The sequence below is a fragment of the Ambystoma mexicanum genome, chromosome 9 (assembly GCF_040938575.1).
Source record: "Ambystoma mexicanum isolate Mex_15411 chromosome 9, UKY_AmexF1_1, whole genome shotgun sequence".
In the NCBI taxonomy this organism is placed as follows: Eukaryota; Metazoa; Chordata; class Amphibia; order Caudata; family Ambystomatidae; genus Ambystoma; species Ambystoma mexicanum.
This window is the reverse complement of record NC_090931.1, coordinates 792,635,598-792,658,801: the sequence shown is the minus strand read 5'-3', so window position 1 is coordinate 792,658,801 and position 23,204 is coordinate 792,635,598. Positions and strand designations below refer to the sequence as shown.

General features: G+C 46.0%; 1 protein-coding gene across 3 annotated transcripts in view; it reads right to left on the bottom strand.

Moving 5' to 3' along the window:
* Nucleotides 1-23,204, bottom strand: part of VPS8 (VPS8 subunit of CORVET complex) — a 2,529,257-nt gene that overhangs the window by 1,632,489 nt on the left and 873,564 nt on the right. For all 3 annotated transcript variants that reach the window (XM_069615741.1, XM_069615740.1, XM_069615739.1), the window contains exon 17: nucleotides 18,208-18,298. In XM_069615741.1, the coding sequence (XP_069471842.1) occupies nucleotides 18,208-18,298 (91 nt within the window). The remainder of the gene's footprint in view (nucleotides 1-18,207; nucleotides 18,299-23,204) is intronic.

Below are 23,204 nucleotides of genomic sequence, written 5' to 3'. Positions count from 1 at the left end.
GAACTTGTCCTTCCTGAGGAATTTGTTCAAATCTTTTAAGTCCAAGATGGGTCTCAATCCTCCGTCCTTTTTGGGAATCAGAAAATACAAGGAGTACCAACCCTTGTTCCTCTCCGCTACAGGTACATGTTCTATTGCACCTTTCTCTAGCAGGGTTGAAATCTCCTGCACAAGTAGTGGGTCTAGAATTTTGACAGAATTGGCTCCCGGTGGATGATCTTGAGGTCTTTGTTGAAAAGGAAGGCAGTAACCATGGGTCACTATCTCTAGCGCCCAGGCATCTGACGTAACGCCCCGCTATTCTTTCAGATACCAAATGATCCTGCCTCCCACCGGGGTCTTGTGGGTGAAGACCTCAGAGTGGCTTTGCAGCGGCTGCAGAAGCGGCTGAAGAGGAAGTAGCCGCTGCTAGGGCTGATCTAGCACCTTTCCCTCTTCCACCACGAAAGGGTTTTCTCTGTTGGCCTCTTTGACTGGCCTGTCCCCTCCCTCTTCCAAAAAAGGAGTAGAAACGAAAGGAATGTCTCCTCCAGGAAGATGACCCTGCGTAGGAGTGTTGCTGAGGCTGTTTTATAGCAGCGCTGAGTGATTTAGCTGCCGCTTTTGAGGTCTGTAGCTTCTCCAAGCTCTTGTCCGCCTTGCTGCTGAACAGCCTCAAGCCGTCAAAGGGCATATTGAGTAATCTGGACTGCACATCAGGTGCAAAACCAGATTTTCTCAGCCATGCAAATCTGCATAGGACCGTGCTAGATGCCATGGACCTGCCTACACTATCAGCAGTGTCCAATCCTGACTGGAGGCATTCCTCCATAGCCTCCTTTCCATCTTTCACTATCACCAGGAAACCATCCTGTTCCTCACCCTCTGGGATGTTTTCAGCCACTGATGTCATACAGTCCCACACGGTGTATGTAAATCTTGCCAAAGTGAAAGTTACATTTGAAGATTTAAGGGCCATGCTGCTCGAAGTGTAGACTTTCCGGGCCCAACCATCGACTTTATTGTCATCCCTGTCAAGTGGTATCGAAGGATAAGTTGACTGCCTAGTGGAGGTTGCAGCCTGTACCACCAAGCTCTCTGGCGAGGGATGCTTAGATAGGTACTCAGCAGGGGAGTTGCTAGGTCTGGAAAAGACCCGGGGCTAAGCTGATGTTGGGACTGGGGGCTAGCTAGTCTTTTGGCTGTAGCTCCTGAGATTCTATCCAGGGCTACAACCAAAAGATCAGGGGCTATAGCCCCTTTAGCCCCCCCTAGCAACACCCCTGGTACTCAGGATCTGATGAGGATGCCCTGTACTTTCCCACACACTTTTTATTAACTGCAGGCCCAGAATCTGGGGTATCCCAGGTTGCCATCACCCTCTTTTGCAGTGCCTTATGAAAAGGGAGGACAGGGTCCCTTTGAGGTCCCTCATTAAGGATGTCCATCATATCGTCCTGGCCGAATCTTGGGGAAGCTGTTTTCCATCCCATGAAGTCAATGACTCTTCCCATTAGGTTTCTATACCCAGGGTCTGCATGAGCTGCAGGGTCTGGTCTCTAAAACTCTACTTCAGGGGGAAGTATCTAGGCCACTGGCTGACTGAAGGCAGTCAAAGATCAGCCATTTTAGAATTTGGGTCTACTAGTTCCTCAGGAACCTCCTTGGTTCCAAATCTAACCCCAGCTGAAGTAACATCGTCTTCAGAGGACTGTTCCTCAAAGATAGAGGGCATAGATTTGAAATATTCTTGCCTGGGTTTAGGCTGGAAGATTTTTTCTGGTAAGGGGGTGGCATTGACCTAGGTTTAGACATAGGCGTCGATTTTGGCATCAGGATTAAACAATGCCCTGACAAAGGCATCAAAGGCGTCAATGGTATGGACACTGGCTTCGACATTGTCGAAGGAGGCTTCGACGTTGTCGAGGGAGGCCTCAACACTGGTGCTGAAGGTATCGACGCCATCTTTGATGGCGGCCTCGACATTGTCGTCGAAGGCTGCATCGAGTCGATAGTCAACTTCGATGTCGACGCCATTTGGAGCTCCGTTACCCCCGATTTATGCAACAGTGGCTTCATTCTTTTTTCATGAGGTGTCGGAGAACTTTCCTCCGATGACACCCTTGATTTTTTGTCAGATCTCGCGTGTTTAGTTTTTGATCTCCATCTGTCGCCTTTGGAGTGGACAGGGGCATGCTCTTCACGTGGCTTTTTTGAGGGGGTCTGGGCTGCTTTCTCGAAAATTGTAAGCATTGCAGCCCTAAAGGCCTCTCATTTTTATTGGGAATCGTGCTTGGAAGGATAGGAAATAACCCTTCTCTCGGACGAGGAGGAAGAGGAGGAAGAAGATCTATGACGTTGCTTCTTCGATTTTTTGGATGAAGACGAGGAGGATTTCCTTGAGTGACTCTTAAAACTCGATCTCCTCGACCTGTGTCGAGACATTCCACTTGACCCTCCTAAATCTCTTTGTCTTTTGAAAGACTTTAAGATTCCTCCCCCACCGCCAGCTTACCTTTCCGTTCCTTAAGAACCTTATTGCACATAGCCTGATAGGAACCACATTCGTCGACTCGATGGTCAGGGCTCAAACACCAAGGGCAAGTGCGATTAGGGTCGGTAATCGACATTTTTCTACCACACTTCAAACATTTTTTAAAACCAGTCTTGGGTGTGGTTGGAGTCGATGACGAGGACATTTTGTCGAAAATAAACTGATGCGCCGTTTTGTGACACGAAGTAGTGCTTGAAAAAACGGAACTGAGGTAACGGGCGCGGCTCGAGCCCTTTATACTGCGGATGACGTCGACGCTCGACGGCGGCCCTTGAGGGACTTCAACTCCGCGGCTTCGAGCACAGCGCCCCTCTGGTGAACATTTTTTTGGAAACAGCAGAGCTGGGAGACAAGATATCCAAGATGAGGAATACATGGGAGGACACAATCCAATCGAAATGTAACCTGCATTGCCTGGGGCAAACAAATCAATGTGAGAATCATTGTCAATGCATACTGTATCCTTGTAAAAACTTATAAAACATTTATGTTGAAAGTCAAAAGACTTGCCCAAGAAGCAGTTGTTGGTTCAACTTTCCCCATTATGGATATAATTGGGGAAAGTGTGGAACAAACCTCATCACAAAGTATAAGTTGTAGTAATAGAAGTTTTGATCAATTATGTTGAAAGTCAAGAGACTGAAGCAAGAAGCAGTTCTTGATTCAATTTTGGCATTGAAGATTTAAGTGTGGAAAGTTTGAAGCAAGCCTCACCACTGAGTACACGTAGTAGTAATAGGAGTTTTATCCTGGCAGACAAGTATAGCAGGAAAGGGACAATTCATGTTTAGTCCTGGCAGGCGGGTGGACCAGGAAATAGATGATTTGAAGTACTGCAAAAAGGTAGAAGGTTGTGGTGGAAAGGAAGTGGCAATTCCATTAAAGTTTTATGATGAACTGTTGAAAAGCCATCCTGACAAAATTGTGTTGTTTATGAAGAGGAAATGGGATACATTACTCACCGTAATTGTATTTCTGATGCTTGTATCTGCTTAGATTCACATGCTGTGCATAGGCCGACATCTAGTGGAAGCTCCAGAGTACTACAGTTTGTTTTTCGAAACTCGAAACGAAGGGGAGTAATACAGCTGGATACATTTGACTATCCATTTAGAGATGGCACCTTTAGAGACGCAATCTCCTTCTCTGCCTGTAGCTACGGAGACGAACAGTTGATCTGTCTTTCTTAGCGGTCTGGTCTTGTCTACGTAGTAGAGGACCACTCTTCACACATCTAGTGTGTGTAGTTTCACCTCAGCAGAGCTTTTGGGTTCTTCGAAGAAGGCCGCTAGCTCAATGGACTGGTTAACATGGAATTTTGAAATTAACTTAGGTGAGAACCTAGGGTGAGCTCGTAGAACCAGTTTATCCTTATGAACAGTAAAGAAAGGATCCTGCACTGACAAAGCCTGAATTTCATTGACCCTTCTTATGGATGTAATGGCTACTAAAAAGGCAGTTTTATAGGTTAGGTGTTTGAGACTAGCTTTATGCATGGGTTTGAAAGGGGGGAACCATGAGGTTAGCAAGCACCACATTAAGGTCCCACCCTGGTGGAGGATTAGAAATTGGAGGGTGGAGTCTCTTCACCCCTTCCATAAAGGCTTTGACCACTGGCACCTTCCACCATGACACCTTGTTGTGGGAGGTGGTGTAGGCTGACAGCGCCCCCAGATGTACCTTAAGTGAATTAAATGCCAACCCGGCATCCAGTAAGTGGAGCGTGTAGGTGACAATATTGGAAGGAGTGCAATCAACTGGGTTGATTTGTTTATTCTGGCACCAAATAACACATCTTTTCCATTTATCAAAGTAACAGTCTCTTGTATTAGGTTTCCTTGATTCTTTTAGGATGTCCATGCATCTCCAAGGTAGATTTAGATGGCCAAACTCTGACTTCAGGAGCCATGCTGCCAAGTTCATCGAGCTGGGTTGAGGATGCACTGTTTAACCTCCGTGCTGGGAGAGTAAATTGTGCCAGCACGGTAGTCTGATGGGTTCGCACATTGCCATCTTGCACAGGTGCGAGAACCACGGATGTCTCGCCCACATGGGGGCAACTAGGATGAGCGTCATCGATTCCATGTGCATCTTGTTGACCACCTTCCTCATCAGAGGGGTTGGTGGAAAAGCGTAGGAAAACATCCCTGACCAGTTCATCCATAGGGTGTTCCCCATGGAGTCTGGTTGGGGGAACCTGGATGCGAATCCGGGGCATTGTCTGTTTTTGCTTGTGGCGAATAGGTCTATAGAAGGGAAACCCCACTGTGAGTAGAGGTCTCCCACGACTTCTTTGTGTAGACACCATTCGTGTTCCTCTGGGAGGGGGTCTCTGCTCAAAGCGTCTACTAGTGAATTGAGATCCCCTGGAACATGTTGGGATGACAGGTAAATGTTCCGTCTGAGTGCCCATATCCGAATTTTGTGGGCAAACCTGGATAGATTTGGCGAACAAGTGCCCCCCTGTTTGTTTATGTAAAACATTGCAGTCATGCTGTCCGTTAGGATCTGCACTGACAGGTTCAATAGGTGGGGTTCGAACGCTCGAAGCGCTCTGAAGACTGCCAGGAGTTCTAGCAGGTTGATGTGATTCTTGGCCACTGTGTGAGACCAGAGACCCTGAGCTGTGTGGTGAAGGAGGTGTGCTCCCCACCCTGACAGGGACGCATCTGTAGAAACTATGGCCTGTATCTTTGGATAGTAAAAGGATTTCCCCTTTGACAGGTTTTCTCTTATCCACCAGCGAAGACTTTGTACTAGTGTTGGCAAAACGACCACTAGATCGTCCCACTGACCACTTGCCTGAGATCACTGTTTCGCCAACCATTCCTGCATGGGTCGCATGCGCAGGCTCGCGTAGGGAACCAGGTAAATACATGACGCTATCATGCCTACCAAACACATCGCTTTGCGAACCCTCATCTGACGACCGGACTGATATTGAGGAATTTGCAGTAATAGATTCTGAATTCTTTCCTCTGATGGAAAGGCCAACCCCTCTTGCGTGTTTAGGACAGCTCCTAGGAACTGTTTGGAGGTGCTTGGCACAAGGCTTGATTTCTTTTCGTTGATTGAGAAGCCCAATTCGAAGAGGTCGTTCGTTCTTTGGATGTTGGATCTGCAAATTACTGGGGTCTCCACCGTGATGAGCCAGTCGTCCAGGTAAGGGTACACTGGGATTGCCTCTCTGCGTAGGTGCGCCGCCACCACCTTGGTGAATACCCTTAGAGCCGAGGCTATACCGAAGAGCAGCATCTTGAACTGGTAGTGCCGACTGTCCACCTTGAAGCGCAAGAATCTTCTGTGCGCTGGGAACATGGAAATATGAAAATAGGCATCTTTCATGTCCAATGTTGCCATGTAATCTCCCTTTCTTAGTAGGGGGATTACTTCTTGGAGGGTAGTCATGCGACATTTTTGGGGCTTGACATACTTGTTTGCAGGGCATTAGTCTAATACTGGTCGCATTGTTAGAATTTTTTTTTGGCACAAGGAAGTAAGTTGACTAAATACCCTTGTTTACCTGGTTGCCCGGGACGAGTTCTATCGCGTCCTTTGCAAGAAAAATGACAATCTCCTCGAGGAGGATTCTTTGGTGCTTCAAGGAGTGTATTTTCTGTCTTGGAGGATGGTCGCGGGGGCGCTCCAAAAGTTTGATGCAGTATCCCGCGGACACTGTGGACAGCACCCATCTGTCCGATGTGATCCCTTCCCATGCGTGGGTGAAGCTGGAAATACGTCCCCCTACTGGGGATGCATGGGAAGGGACCCTGAGCGGAGCGTCACTGTTGGGAGGCGTACCGCCTCCACCTGGGCTGCCTCTCCCTCTACCGCAGTCCCTGTTCTGACCTCTGGCAAAATTCTGGGTAGCCTGTTGGTTGCCTCCCCACGATGTACCTTGCCCTTGGGAGTAATTTACCCTGCCTGGGAATTTTGGCCGTAGGAGCGACGAAAATTATTATTCCCTTTTTGGTTTGTGGGTTTATTGGTTAGCTGACTTAAGGGTCTCATATTCGTCTCATATTCGTCTTTTGCTGTTTTGAGTGCCTCTTCCACCGCTTTCCCAAACAAGACATTTGGTTCCACTGGCATGTCGATTAGAGTGGCTTGTGGCTTGTGTCTCGGGTTTGAACCCCGACTGCCTTAGCCATGCGTGTCTCTAGGTTTATAGTTAATATGTCGAATGCCCCTGTTTTTTTCTTTTATTTACAATTTATTTCTACAAGCTAATCCCCAAAAAAACCATACAAATAAAAAAACATTCGAAATTTTTTCAGCCTTTTTTTTTTTCGACATTTTTGCGTTCGACCACATGTTTTTGACTTTTTAACTGGATACCATGTCTCTTGATGACTGTGCTCTCTGCGATCAGCTGGCCTGCATTGTCTGCTGAGTCAAAAGTCGCCTTGAGAATGCATCCTGACACCGATCTCCCTTCTGACGCAATCTGAGCCAAATGGCCCTTTAGAGGTTCAGGTGCGAAGGCAACGAGGGCACCTACCTGCTCCCATTGGCGACAACTGTAACTTGCCAGCAGAGTGGAGGCATTAGCAATTCTTGCCTGGTAAGCGGAGGTGGTAGCCACTTTCCTTCCTAGCCCATATATCCTCTTGCTCTCCTTGTCTGCGGGAGCTTCCGAGGATGCTAGAGGTGTACCCGCCCTTTTTCTGGTGGTTGTGACCACCAATGAGTCGGGTTTAAGCTGACCCCTTATATAAAGTGGGTCGGAGGGGGGCAGCCCTGAATAATTTCTCTATTCTTAGGTTGACTGCCCGTGTAAGGTTAGGGGTGAGGAGGGAGGGGTCAATTCTGCGTTGAATGGATTTCAGAATTGGTACGGCTTGGGCAATGGATTTCCTATCCCCTATAATTTCCTCTGCAAAGTCCCTCTCTTCTTGAGCCTCTTGAGTGTCTATCTGAAAGTGCTCTGCAGCTCTAGCTAAGGCCTCATTCAATAATGGCTGATTATCCACAGGTGAGTCATTCACCGGTGGGTCCTTGGGAAAAGGGGAGTCGAGACTATAGGCCTATGCCTCGTCTTCCTCCTCCTCATCCTGGTCCTCATCGTCCCCATAATATTCGACCCCTGCCTGGTCGTCGAGTATCTGTATGTCTGGATCTTCATTATACTGAAGATAAGGTTGAATAGTGAGTGGGTCTGAAATCAGGCCCTGAGCTGGAGTCTCAGTGCGAGGTCTCTTACTAGGAGGCTGAGGGTCTTTGGATCCAGAAGGAGTAGAGGTAGTGGGGGTATTCTGCTTGCTCAAAAAGTGATCAGGATTCTTCTCATAAATGTTAGCCAGGAAAGACATTCTCCTCATCACTCTGTCGATGTCTTCAGAGTTCCATTCATTGGAATTGGGAATGACCACCTCTTGTTGAGGTTCATCTTCCATTCCCATATCCTCTGGAGTGGGAGGGACAACTTAAGTTCTAGTGACAGGGTCAGGGGTCTTGGTCTTTTCAGAAGATCTAGGTTTGTCCTTCTGAACCTGTGGTTCAGATGTTTTTTCGGTTGTTTGTCCCCCTTACCATGTGTGGAGGCATGTTTCCCCGACTCCTTGGTCTTCCCTGAATCTTTCGACGCATGGCATCAAGATTCAGAGGTGGGTTCCGTAGGGTCTAGAGATTTAGAGGGGGGACGCCGAGACTCGTAGGCAGACGTGGAACGAACTGCCGAAGTCGACTTTGAACGTGCTGCTTGGGGGTGGAGGTCGGATTAGTCTTCTGACGACCATACCTCCGTGACTTTAGGAAGCGTGGCACCCTCAGCAATCGTAGACTGTTGCTGTGTGTCATGAGGCGATTGAGACGTGGAACGCCCAGAGGACACGGATTCTGCAGACTGCTCTCTTTGTGCCGCCTTTATCTGCAGATTGCTCGCTACACGGGTCGAGTCTCAGGAGGGGTTAGTGTGTTTAGATGTAGGTGTATGGGTAGCGCTCATGCCGCCGGGTGTGATCCCTATAACTGCTTCGCTGGACAGTCCTCCGAGGTCGGCGGCTCGCGCTTGGGTATCTAATGACACTCCAGTGCCCTCGCTGTCCGAAAGGGCGGCGTTGCTGCCATCACTGAAGGAACCCACAGCGTCCATGGCCTTGTGCTGCCTGGCGTAATGGGCCCAACGTTTGGTGGAGCGGTCCTTAATTGTTTTAGCTTTAAATTGGCTTCGGGTGGTCCCTAGGCAAACAGAGATTACATGTGTTATGCTTATCTACCCAAGGGAACATACAGTTGCACTTTGGGCCAGAATTTAAATGGAGTACTCTCCATATGTTAATATATGGCAGCGGGCGAGTGGATGTAGGAAATAAACAAGTGTATGTCCACCCCCCACTCCGAGGCCCAAAGTCCGTCGTGCAGTCTCGACGGCTGTTCGTTCTTCAGTACCGGCGTCGAGGTTCAGAGTCTGGACGTTGGATAAGAGGAACGAGGAACTTTTGAATAATTAATGACAAATGGCTGAAAGCCAGGGAACTCTGCAACTATGCTTCCGACAAGTATGGCGGAAAAAAACAATCTAAGGGTCATACACGCGTGAAGGATCATGGGTACGGTGGACGTCACACTAGGGATAGTATTCCTGGCACGCCCTCGGTCGACGCCCATTTCCGAGTTTCGAAAAAACAAACTGTAATACTCCGCAGCTTCCACTAGATATCGGCCTATGCAGAGCATGTGATCTAAGCAGATTTCACAAGCCTCAGAAATGATGTTATAAAAAGTGATTGGTCTTCAAAGAAAAGAATAATTATATTAACTATAGACTTGGTATGTGAAGACAACGTATTTTGGATTCATCAAACAGAAGTTTGTGGGAACTTAAATAAGACAATCAAATTGCCAAGTGAAGGACATACGGAATGAAAGGAACTTTGTGTTATACTTGGAGTGAAACTTGGCTATCGAAAAGAGCTTTCCTGATTTTGAACTTTGGTTTGTAATATCCTGAATTGATCCAGTTAACCCTGGTTACAAGGATTTATGTTTATAATTTCTATGCTTGAACTTAAATGTTATTTTATGAAATTTAAACAGCCAAATAATCCCTGTATGATTTTGTTGTATATGTAAGTGTGAGGGGCGGATATTTTCGGACACTAGGTCATTTTGCTTTACTCTTAGTTTGACAAGTATTGAAATCCTTGCTAGGTTAGGGAAAGGTCAAGCGTTTGTCTCACCAGTATTATTTAATAAAAATGACTACTTGTGATAAAACTCTACTTGTCCGTCTCGCATTTCTGACCCCTCACAACTGGTAGAGGGTGTACACACCTCGGTTATCAAGGACACTGGGGGCCAGCACAAGTGTGGTGGATTCCACACTGGTAAACTCAAAAGGCTCTGGCAAAAGCACCTCTGAGGCCAACCAAGTTGGCTGATGGCTTCCCTCTAAGTTTCCCAGTAATGCTGGTTACTTTAGCAGTGGTTAGGATTCCTGAAAGTGTTCAGAGGCAAGTCCCAGGTAGAGTTCTGCTGCTGAGTTACCTCACGGTCTTAGGACATGTGGGTGATACATCAGAATGACCATGTACAAGGTCTCAAAACAAGAAGGCTACTTAGGCTTAGGGAAGCCTAAGCAGAAACCCAAGGCTAAGGAGTCAAAGGTTCCTAAGAAGGCAATCAAGAATTACGGCTCTACATTACCTGCAACAGAGGTTGAGGTATATGACCAAACCCTTGAACCTGACAAGGAAGAAGGGTTGTCTTAAGTAGTCAATCCCCATGATCACCCAGATCTGCTAAATTCACTTGCAGAAAGGGGATTCTCTAAGAAATAATTAGTCAGGGTTAGAGAGGAAAGGTTTGTCCATCTCTGCAAGGACTTAGGAGACAGGCCTTTTCCCAGTTGAAGCATGAATCCCCTGGGAAACCATGGCTATATTAGGAAGATGGGTTACTGTACAGTGAACCCATACATTCCAAACAAAGCAACCTCAGGAGGTTGGTGTTTCCCCAGTACATGAGACCCTTCTACCAGCAGTTGTCGCATCAAGTCCCCCTTGCCAGTTCAACTTGCTTCCAATAGGACTAAGGAGAGGCTAGCATGCATTTCTACTGGCCTAGGATGGGGAGCCCGATAGAAGGTCACTGCAGGAGTTGGACTACTTGTCAATTGTCTGGCAAGAGTGGAACAAAAATCCAGGAACCACTGATGCCACTCCCTGTAGTTGGTGTACTATTTGAGAATGTACGGATTGCCGTGGTGTGTCCCCTTGATCCTCGTAAACCCACTGGCAGCAAGTTTACCTTGGTGATTGTTGATCATGCCACCAGAAACACATAAGCAATCCCCACTCAAAACAGTTACTGCCAAGCAAGCTGGTAGAGCATTGTTAGATATCTTTACTAGAGTTGGATTCCCTAAAGAGGGTATGTCTAGAAGGAGCACGGGGGGGCTGGCAGGGGAGGTTAAACATTTCTTCTGCCTACCATCCACAAATCCAATGGTCTAGTAGAGTGGTTCAATAGAAGTCTCAAAAGCAAGAATGCTGCGCTTGAATAGCCCCAGAGAAAGAATTGGCCATGCTTATTGTTTGCATATAGAGATGCCTCAGGAAGGGGTTGGCTTTAGCCAATTTATGTTTCTTTTTGGTCCCCGTGTCACAGAATCCTTAGCCACAGTATAGAAAGTGGGGGAAGCCCACACTCTTTCTGTAACCCGAAACGTGGTGGACTGTGTGCTAGGACTAAGAAACAGGATGGTCCTTCTGATGGCTCAGGCCAATGACAAGTGAAAGGCTAGTGAAGCCCTGATTAAACACTGGTGTGGCCAGAAGGCTTCTCGTTTTCATTTTACGCCAGGCCAAGAAATCCTAATCAGGATTCCTAGAAGGCCTAGAGCTTAGCAGGACAAATGAACAGATCTTTACCGGATAGTTGAAAGGCTAGGTGAGGTGAACTACTTCGTGAACCTTGGAAGGCCTAACCAGTCTACCAAATTGTTCCATGTAAATAGTTTGAAGGATTTCATCCCAAGAGTTGAAATGGGAGCCCTGCTTCTGGCTTCAGCTAGGGAGGATGAGAAACATGTACCTCACCCATATCTGTTCCAAGGCAGCCCATCAGATGGCTCCATTGAAGATGTCAAGTTGTCCCCTCAACTGACTCTGCAACAAGGCGTGGTGCAAACTTGGCTTAGACAATTTGTCACCTGGTTCTCACTTACTCCAGACCAGAAACCTTTGTGTCAGCATGATAGACACTGCAGAAAGAGTGCCTACCAAATGTATGAGTAATAGAATGTCAGACAAGGCTAGATCACACATTAGGTCAACAGTCACTAATATAGTGGATCTGGGTGATAGCGCCGCCCCCTGCCCCATCCCCGCCTTAACAGAGCATGATCCAACCGAGTGGTTCTGGTTCCAAAAGCAGGCACCACAGATTTGCGGTTCTGTGCAGACTACTGAGCTCTTAATGGTGTCACCAAAACCGCTGCTCATTCCCTACCACGAAATTAGTTAGTGGACAAACTGCTGAGTATCTCGGTACTTGTGACCAAATTGTGGGGTACTGGCAAATATCCCAGACATGAAATGCCAAGGTGAAGACTACTTTATCCACACCCAACGGTCTTAACCAGTTCAAGGTAATGCCCTTTGGGTTACAAAATGCACTTGCCACTTTCCAAAGGTTAGGTAACAATGTCTTGAATAGTACAGATGATTTCTGCATAGCATACATAGATGTTCTTCCCAAGTAGGGCTGAAGACTGCAATATCATGTGAAACACCTTGGGATTATGTTGTATTATATTGTAAGGGAACTTTTAATTCAACATTGGACCTAAGGCATCTTGGCGCTCCTTGCAGAATAGAGTAGCAGAAGATATTTTAGAATAGAAAGGTTTTCAAAGCCTTACGAAAGTTGGGGTTGCTAAAGGCTATTGAAAAAAACACCCGATATCATCTCTGAGTACTGAGACAAGTTGCCCCCCTAATTTCCAAAGAAAATCGAGTTAAGTTAGTAACAGCAGTTATCTTGCCGCATCTAGGCTACTGCAACGCTCTACTAGGGGGTGCCAGCAGAGAAGACATCCTCAGATTGCAGAAAATTCAGAACACTTCTGTGCGCATAATCCATGGTATGAAAAGGCATGAACCTACCTCTATGGCTAGAAGGGAACTGCACTGGCTGCCAATACAGGCTAGAATCACTTTTAAAGTATTGACTATGTGCCATAAATGTATATATGGGACGGCCCCGACTTACCTAAGAAGTAGGATTACCATATACCAGCCTACAAAAAATCTTCGCTCTACCTCCACCTGCCTTCTACAGGTGGAAAGGACCAAGAGAGCTCGTGGAAATGGACGCTCCTTTCCAGTGACTGCATCTAAGGCATGGAATAATCTACCGCCTGGCCTTAGAGAGGAAAGTAACCTCCTATTGTTTCGAAAACTTTTGAAAACGACACTCTTTGTCTAACTCTCGGCTCAACCTCACTGAACCTTTTCTGCTTGTGTAGGAGCGCTTAGATGCCTGAGGGCTTTGGCGCTTTATAAATGTCTTAACATAACATAACGTAGCTCTAAGAAGGCATGGCAAAGAGTTCCAGAGACCGGCGGCCACTAGAGAAAAGAGGCGGCCCCCATTCCAACTAAGTTTAACCAGAGGGATGGAGATCAAGCAGGCATTGGCAGAGCGCAGCGCCAGGCAAGGAACATACGGATGGAATTTAGCCTGAAGATATTCAGCACTTGACTGTAAAAGGCCCAGTGGACAGGACAGAGGGCTTTAAAGCGAATACGCTGGGCCACCGGGAGCCAATGAAGACTCCTAAGAATGGGTGAGATGTGGGGACAGTGAGGGGTGGAAGTAGCTAGGCGCAGAGCAGAATTCTGAAGAATTTGGAGTCGCTGTATAATGAAGGCAGGCTGGGCAAAAAATAGAGAATTGCAATAATCAATCACAGAAGTGAGAAGAGCTGCAACTACAGGGGCACAGAGGTCAGCAGGAATAAAAGGAAGAACATGACATAGAAGTTTCAGTTCAAAGTAGCCCTACAGACAAACTGAGCTGACCTGTGGCTCCATGGAGGGGGGGGGGGGTTTCTGGGGAATTTTGCTCCAAGATCTTTAACAATAGAGACAGGTACAGGGAAAGCGCCACAAGAAGAGCGCAGTCGCTTCAGCAGGCCCACTTGACCATAAAGGCAACCAAATGTCAGATTGGTCAAGGTTCAGTGGCCATATTGGCCATGAAGTTGGTGGGGGCCAAATTTAACTTCTACCCAGTAAAGTAGATCTTGTTAAAGACTGGGTAGCCACAACAACCCAAACCCATGTGCGAACTTTCCTAGGCCTCACTGGGTATTACCGTGTTAGTCAGAATCCCGTGCAGTTCCCTTAGAGAGCACTACACAAGATTAGGACTAGAGGTGAGAGCAATACATCCCCTTTCGTATCAGTCTGTACCACAAAGATTTAGTTGGTCAGACTTATCTCAAGAGGGAGATGAGCAGTATTCAGGGTTTACACAACAGGCCTTCAGTACTGTGGTACAAGGAAACACTGACCAAAGCTTTGTATTAAAAAAGTAGTTATATATTTATTTTACACACTTCTAAGAAAACAGAGTTATCACAAGTATCAAGCAAGTTAAATTAAGTGAAAGGAAAAATATACACACTCCCTATTTAAATTGTAGACCAAGTGAACCAGAGTGAAAACTGAGCAAAACAGCACAGTGAAAACTACACAGAAGGGCTATTCTAACAATTTCTCACAAGGGAGGGAAAACACAAGTTATTCAGAAATAGCTTCTTATACACCCTAGTAACACTTCCCATTAGCTTGTGGACGAGTTAGAGCAAGACAGTGCATCAGTATAAGCAGTACTTAAATGAAAACTGAGCAAAATGGCATTTCACAAGATTAAACAGTGGGAAGGAAAGAGTAGTTATAAGAAAGGGGTGCACCACACAGTTCGAATGGAGAATCAATCTCGAGAAGGCAGATTTAACAAACGTAGCCAAAGTTAATAGGCCTGTGCCAGAGTCAGTGGTACAGGGCAAGGGCCCAGGAGCAAAATGTTCTTGTAGCTGCAGTTAAGTCTTTGATTAACGATGTTGAAAAGGTGAATGCAGAGGGCGACAGACAATGTTAAGAGAGGGGGCGGCCAACCCAACAGGTAGGCAAAGGATTTAAAACACCTTTAGTGCTACCGCGAAGAAAGGGCGGCCTGGCGGAACAATGTACCTTAAAAATGAAGAAGTGGCTCCTGCTGTGGCAGTTGTTCCTGGTAGTTCCTGCAGTTCGAAGGGTCCAGCAGAGGAAGAGAGGGTCTCGTCGTGGAGGAAGGTTCGAGGTACTGCACTACCCAGGGATGAAACCAGCCGCAGTGCTGCCAAATGAAGTTTAAAAGGTACGCTCCTTTTAATCGCGGTCCAGGTCGATAGTTGCCTGGCTATCCGGTCTCTAAGTGCAGGGCACTGGCGATTCGACCACAGCAGGTTCAGGAAGGCGATTGGCAAACTGGTTGGCCCCACCAGCTCAAGGGAAGAAGGCTCTTTCAGATGAAGATCTCCTCTCGTTGTGTGGAGAAAGGTGGTGAGACGCTGCAGCAGGGCTTCACCGGTGGTTCAGTCGTTGCAGATGTCTATGGCTTCTCTCCTCTTCGGCTTCTTAGTTCCAGTGGCGACGTCTAGCTCTTCGAGTCCTCAGGTCCCTGCTTTTATGCAAAAAGATCCCCATTCATACAGCCTAGCTGTCACTCACACAGTGGAGTGGTCATCTTGGTGGGAGACCCTCCACCCTATCAGGATAGAGGGCGACATGGGTTGCGGAGGCAACCCTGTCCAAGGGTCCTACTCCCCCTCCCACACAACGGACCCACCCCCGACTCAGTGGCGCCGGAAGGAGGGCTTCTGGGCAGAACCCCGCCAAACGGACGAACAAAGGATCCCCGACCTGGGTTAGGATTGTAAAGAAAGACCGAGAAATAAGTTATATTAAAGTTCTGGCAAATAAAACCAACCGAAGCAAAGTTAATATTAAAATGCACCGGCGGTATGTTAGAGGCTGTCAGAAAAAGTGGTAGCCTCGAACAATGGGAAAATCCCATAGAGAAATATTTGTAGTCGAATATTTATGGTAGTAACCACTGCCACCAGCCAGAAACTTTAGAGAGAGGGACTTTAAGGCACCCCCTCGAAAATGAACTTATGGCAAAAACCATTAACCCCTCCCAGCACCTCCATAGTAAGATGGGTTGTACTGGTTAAGTTAATAAAAAATGACTAGTAAAGTCATTGGGGACATTACATGCCCTGGGAGACAGTAGTCAGTCCCAGGGTATGGAGTCTATGTTTGGGGGTTGCTACGACACCCCTGTGTCACTGCTCTGAGGGTGCTGTAACACATGTGAATGAAGATGGTTCCTACGGGGGAGAGAACATTCCTTAGGCATTAAACACAAAAATAGCCTAGAACACACATAGCAAAAATGCCCAAGAGTGGGAAAAAGAGTCTCACTCTTAGCAGGTAAAAAGAAACAAACCCTTCAAATCCAGCAAAGCTGCTGGGGGGACTCTATAGGTAAGGGAAATTTGCCATTGAATGAGAATCCTCCTTAACATACAGTGATTGAATTTCATAGGAGATTATGGAACCAAAGCTGCCACTTTGCCTGCACTCCCCACTCCAAAACAAACCCAAAAAGGTTTCTTGGTCAGTGGAGTGCAAGAAGGCCTTTCAGGGCTTAAAGGATTCCCTTTGTGTGGCCCCTGTTCTCGGGGCTGCTGACTATCAGAGACACTTTATTCTACAGACTGATGCCTCTGACACTGGAATAGGAGCAGTCTTCTCTTAGTTGGATGACAAAGGCGGGGAACACCCTATATGCTTTATCAATCATCAGTTTATGGACAGTGAGTTAAGGTGGACCACCATGGAAATAAAGTATTTTGCCAGTGCTGGGAGTCTTAGGAAGCTGAGGCCCTACCTCTTTGGGACTTACTTCACCATACAATCTGACCATAAGCTCTTAAAATGGCTCGCACATAAAGAGAGAGAATCCAAAATTGCTCAGGTGATCCATAAGCCTTTACAGCTCTTCACTATTAAGCATAGGCCAGGTCCTCAATATACCAATGCTGATGGGCTGTCCAGGATTTGCAACCAAGTGGAACAGGAATCCCATCCAGGGGTGGATTATATCCCCCTGTCCCTTGCCTTCCTCCCATAAACCTCTATGGTACACCCTTCCTTTTTGCTTTGTTAAGACTCTTGTCCTCACTTTTTGGAGGCCAGTAAAGCTTTCTGCCTGCGACTTCCCTTATCTTTTTGCTCATTCATTGACGAAGAGAGAATTAGAAGAACAAGACTGAAGAGTGGACAGTTCTTGAAGAGAAATTATGAGGAGAAGCAAGAGAAAGGAAACACCAAAAGAGAGGGAAGGAGGTTGAGAGAAAGAGTACTAAGGAATGCAAAGAAAATCAAGCAGCTAGGTGAAGTGTGTACGATCATTTTGGCAATGGCACCCTTGGACTGCGCCTAGCCAAACTCAGGCCTAAAGACGTCTGCTGTAACTGCCTATAATTCTGGAGCTTAGGCATACGCCCCTTAAGCCCGACAAGAACTAAATTGCAGAGGTTGGCCATCAAAGAGGACAACAACCTGATGAACCCAAGAAAAGAGGAACTATTCAGTCAAGACAAGAAATAATTATTGGGGCACTTAAAACTCAAGAACCGTGAGTGACTTTCACTTGATCAGCATATGGTAGGGCCAGAGGGAAGACCAGGATACACTAACAGACTATGGTCCTTAAGCTTCCACAAAGAGGTCTGGAAGCCCCTCTACCGAGGACAAACACGGCCAAATAACCTTCTCTATTGGAAGGTACCCACCTGGAAGGGTATAAAACATATTTAAGCTCACTGTAACTTTCACAGAGGAGAAATACCCATTTGCATATCAGTCTGGTCCCATCCACTTGGGCAGTCCATCACCGAAATGCTAGGCCATTCTCCTCTGAACAAGAGTACCAACAACAACCCTAGACATGTGTTTCTGCCTTGTTCAGACTCTTCAGTGAGGTTATGCTGTGCCTCTCTAAGAAAACTGGAATTGCTTAATTTTAATTTCTTTGACCCGCCCACAACCTTAGTTTCAGCCTACCACAAACTACTGGCACCATTACTTTGTAACCCAAAACACTTAAAACTTTACTCTTTGGGTGCTGAGTTGTCTGTTTATCCCATGCCAACACCTGGGAGCTACCAGGACTGGAATTTCTAGAAGAATATTCGGCCATGTACTTGCTACATTTTGCAATGGCATTAGTGTCTTTCCAGTTCATATCTACTATGATACATCGATATTTGCTTTTGCTAGAAGCCCCAAGCATTTGACTCAGGACTTCTAAAAGGACCACAGACAATTATCCTAAGATAAAGCATAATGGAATATTCAGTGATAATATAGAAAAAGATAATTTGATAAAAGTGCTATCTGATTAAAGAATGCCTTGGGAAATAATTGTTTTGCATTATGCAACCAGGTAGTCTATATGTAGCAGTAGGGAAAGTTCAATTTTTGCCACTGACCGATTTCTCTTCATGGTAACTGATCAGTAGCAACATAGTTAATGTGTGTTCAAAGATTTGTTTTGACAGAATTTTCACATGAAAATGGAAGTCCTTGCATACATACTGAAATTGTGCTTACCAACTACAGCTTTTGCCTTGCCTTCATAAAATGACCAGGCTAATGCCAGTGCCTCTGTGAAATATTCTTGCTTTAACAGATGATTCACTCTCTTGAAGAAAAAACAAAAAGAAGTATAAAACAATGTTTTATTTCACCATTTAATTTACAAAAACAACCCCAATGGGGTGTCCAGTTAAAGTTACGAAATCAAAAGGATCGAATGCCAAAGGTGAGAGTGCATTCAACCGAAAACAAAAGGATCGAATTTTTTTTTTAAATGTATTTTTTATTTTATTTAGTATAGGCAAAAAAAAGGTGTTTTTACACCAAAAACAGGGGTTTGGAGGGAGGGGGAAGGGACCCCCCCCAAAAAAAACAAAAATTCGATCCTTTTTTCGGTCAAATTGACTCGACCCTTTTGTCATTCGACCCTTTTGAGTTGAAACTTTAACCTATAACCCCGCAATGGCACACAGTATACCACTGCTAAAGTGCATTAACTACAAGATACAGAAAAATGTTCATAATTATTGGTCTTGCTGACCTAAATTGTGTCAACCCCATCGAAAGATACACATTTGGCTGTGTTGGACCCACAAACAGTTGGATTTAGGGCATAGACTGAGCTTTTCACTGGGATGAAGATTCAGGGCTAAGCTTCCAGACACACTGAGTCCGAAATCATGCCCTTCGGAACAAGAAAAGAGAAAACAAAACAATAGCTCATGTCAGAAGAATAATTTTGGATACCGTAGCTGATCTGTAAAGTATTTGGAAGATGTTAATTTAAAAGAATGACCTGGTAATAAGGGCCCCGAATGTGCACTTAAATGACAACGGTGGAACGCTTGCAATTGAACAACACTAGGTAAACATCAGACATAATGTGCCCTTGAAGAAAGCCAGCCCGTGGCTACTCTTAATGCCTGCATGTGCCGCTCAGCCTGAAAACCTGTGTAGCATATAAAGAATAACCAGGTGAGGCTGGTGGGGTCCAGAAAAAAAAGGAGATGAATATAGGAGTAATCAGGGACTGCAAGAGCATTCAGGATCAGAAAGTTGTGTACATACTGGTTTGGCTGTGGGGCTTGTAATGGCACCGATGCTATAAAGCAGCAGCGGTTACTGGCCTAATTGAGGCACTCGGAAACCTATCATTACTATAAGCCCAAGGCATCCATTATTCAGCAGATGGTTCAAAAATAGGCTGGAGTAGTAGCACAATGATAATGTATATCCAATCAGTATATACACGGGTATTGTTGACATAAAAACTAAAGTTGATTCTTTATAACCACGTACCTGGGTAAACCTTGCCTGAAGGGATAACGGAAAAAAGTAATGTGGGTCTCAAAAGAAGAGGAAAATAAAAAACAGTGCTGTGATTTCTATCTTTTACAATGTGTATTGCACACTTTTAGAAAAGATTTTCTTTTTGCACCTATCCCTGCATAGATGCCTATGGGACCCCTAATCTTTTTGCGTTTAACCCTGCCCTGACATTTGGATGCCAGTAAAGCCTTCCGGTTTACTCCCCTTGCCGGTTTTGCTCATTCTTATGGGGAAATTGACTAGTCCCCAAGACTGTCCGTACTGAGATACCAGGGTCTCACGACTAATTGTGCCGGGATACATGCCAACGCTATTTACGTTACTGCAATTTGCACTGGATCCCGAGTGGGTGGGGGCGGGGGTTAGGGGGAAGTCCCTGTGCCCCATTGGGTCCATTGCATCTTTTTTCCATTTGGGGCCTTCTTCTGGAAGCTGACTGGAACAGTTTGCTGTCAATGCGACCAACTACCGACCTGAAAAATTACCTCTGCACCCCTGGCCCTCCTCAATCTAATGAAGATTGTGTCCCGAACAGAATCAAGCAGACCAGCAGTGACAACTGGAAGAGTCGGAGTCAGGGGGTAATTCAACATACCTGTTTCCATCTCCCACTGTCTTCCATAGGGTAACATTGGGCATAAAGTTCTTGTACCTAACTCCCTCTAGCCTGGCCTCTGGTTGTTGTACCTGGGCTAAGGATCCTGTCCTAGGTCTCTACTAAAGAATAGGATAGAGTGGGGTACTTACATGATTTTGGGAAATACTTATCTAACTATTAAGAAGTTTACTAAGCACTACCACCAGCCTGTTGCAGCATTTTGACTCACCAGAAGAAGTTATAATCTGGAACTTGTGACTATTGGGCACAAGGTCACATTTCAATCTAGGATTGGATTTATTATAAGTGATGGAAGCTGCTGTTCTGTTGGTGCTAATCATTTTCTATTTCTCATCTGACACTCACCTGTATTACACTGGCAATTAAGTCATATGCAATTCTATTCCCTTAATGTATTCAGTGTATGTATTTTATCTATGGTTTTGATTGACCTTACTTACCTGTGATTTTTATATGCTTACTCTGTAGTTAAAGGCCAAATAAAGAACTGTATTTTTATATATTTACTGTCAAACTTGAATTAAGTGTTGCTCTGTGTGGGTTCATAGTAGCCCTAGATCACTCTCACCACCATGTCTCTCACGCTTGCCAACATCTTCCTCCGTGACTTTAACATCCCTGGCAACCCAGCAACCAAATGAATGAAGAAAGCTCTGCACTGCCTACTCGACATACTGAACCTCATATAACACACAAAAGAACCAACTCACAGGAAAGGTAACTTCCTCTACATCCTTCTTCACAGCTCTTCTATTCCGCTCGACTGTTAGGACCATCTGGCAATCCCATTTGAGATAAGTCACACCGCACCTCTCAAGCAAACCCATTAAAAATCAAGCAATCAAGCCTTAAGATCCATCAAGAACTTCCCAGTGGAGGCTCTTACAGAAGACTTCACCAAACTCCATCTCAAATGGGCTGATGTACCTCTGACGAACCAGGACTGCAACTCACTTCTCCAAGAACTCAACACCACCCTTACAAACAACATCAACATCCATACCCCAGTGAAATGCTGCACCTTCAAGCCTAAACCTTCAGCACCCTGGGACACTCAAGAACTCAACCTCAACAAACAAACCATCACAAAAGAAGAAAGGAATTGGCGTAAATCCTGCAGCGCATACGGCATCGGCCTGCTCAAGGAACTCCATGCTACATGAGGCGACTGATCAACACTGTCAAGGACAACTACTACCAAAACACCATAGCCAAGGCCAACAATTAAAGCACAGCCCTCGTCAAAGCCATCAAGCACTGCATCAACCGTCTGCATGACAAAGCCGTAGCACACTCCATCAAAAAATCCATTACCATAAACTCTTCATCAACACGATCTGCCAACACAAACACTGACGCCACAACTGACAGCACACTAAACATCCCATCTTGCAAAATCACAGATACCAGGACAATTTTCAAGACACCGACTATGGAACACCTCACTGCCTCCTTAGCATCTTTCAAGTCCACATCGTATGCAGATGGCAACCTCCCTGCCTCCTTGCTCAAGACCCTTCCGACTGAAGCACTTCTCCCTTACCTGACAATCATCAAGAGCTCCCTAACTCAAGGCACCTTCTCCTGGACGCTCAAGACCAGACAAATCCTCTTGCTTCCCAAGTCTTGCTTCCTAAGAAACCAACACTGGAACCTGACGATCTCAGCAACTACTGCCCCATTACCCATATTCCCTTTTAGGCAAGATTCCTGAACGCAGTGGCCACACAACTCCTCCAACACATCAAAGCCAATAACATCCTTCAGTCCTACCAATCTGGCTTCAGATGGAGCACAAACACATCCACCATCAAGGTGATCGACAATGCCCTTAAAATCCTCGATGATGGCCATACTTCAAACGTAGTTCTCCTTGACCTCTCAGCAGCATTTGACACAATAGACCACCCGACTGTCACCGACAACCACATCGCTGCATGGGGATCAGCAGGATCATCATCAGCTGGTTCAGATCCTACCTTGCAAACCACCAACAGTTCGTACAAATAGATTCTTCCATATCATCAACTCTACCCATCACTTTTGCAGTACCACAAGGATCCATCCTGTCCCCTGTGATTTTCAATCTTTACATGGAATTACTCAGAATCCTCCCCTCTTTGCACAACATCCACATTCACCAATGTGCAGATGACACGCAGATCTACCTCAAGATATCCTCCATCGAACATATCCACAGGCTAAAGGCCTGCCTCACATTGATCCAGTCCTGGATGTCCAGTGCTTACCTGAAGCTCAATCTCTCCAAGACTGAATTCCTACTGCTGACCAATAACACCAAACACCCTGACCTCCAGACCTGGCTCTCTGCCATGAACCTCAAAGGATCCACACCCCAGTTGGTCCCCTGTGCCAAGTCCCTTGGGTTCAACATTGACAGACACCTCACGTTCAAAAATCAGATAGCAAGGAAGATACAAACGGCCTGGGTTCAACCTCTCTCCTACAGAAAATCAAGCCTGTCATCCCAGAAAACAACTTCAGATCTGCAGTCCAAGCATTGGCTCTCTCCCACCTGCATGGTGTCAATGCCCTTTTGGAAGGCCTTCAGGCAACATGTCTGGCATCCCTGAACTGTATCCTGCATGGGGCAGCAAGACTCATTAAAGGACTCTGTAAATTCGACCACATCACCCCGACCCTCATCGAATTGCGCTGGCTCCCACTGCTACCCTGTATAATCTTAAAATTGTGTTGCATCATCTACGTCATCCTCACTGAGAAACCCAGCATCTCCGGAGACCTGCGATCCACCTGGAATAAAGAAATGTGCACACTTGAATTGCCAGAGCAATGCCAGAGGTTAAGATGAATTCTTAACCTTCCAGCCATCACCTCTTGTGTTTTGCTACAGACTTGAATTATGACAGCGCAGGAAGCAAAGAACCAGTAGACCGGCCTTCTCTGTCTACGCTCCATGAATCTGGAACCTCATCTGTGTCAACATCAGACTTGCGCCCCATCATTTCTATGGTTCAGAAAAGATCTCAAGTCCTTACTCTTCAAGGAATGGCTCCTCCTCAACACCTAGGTACACACACCC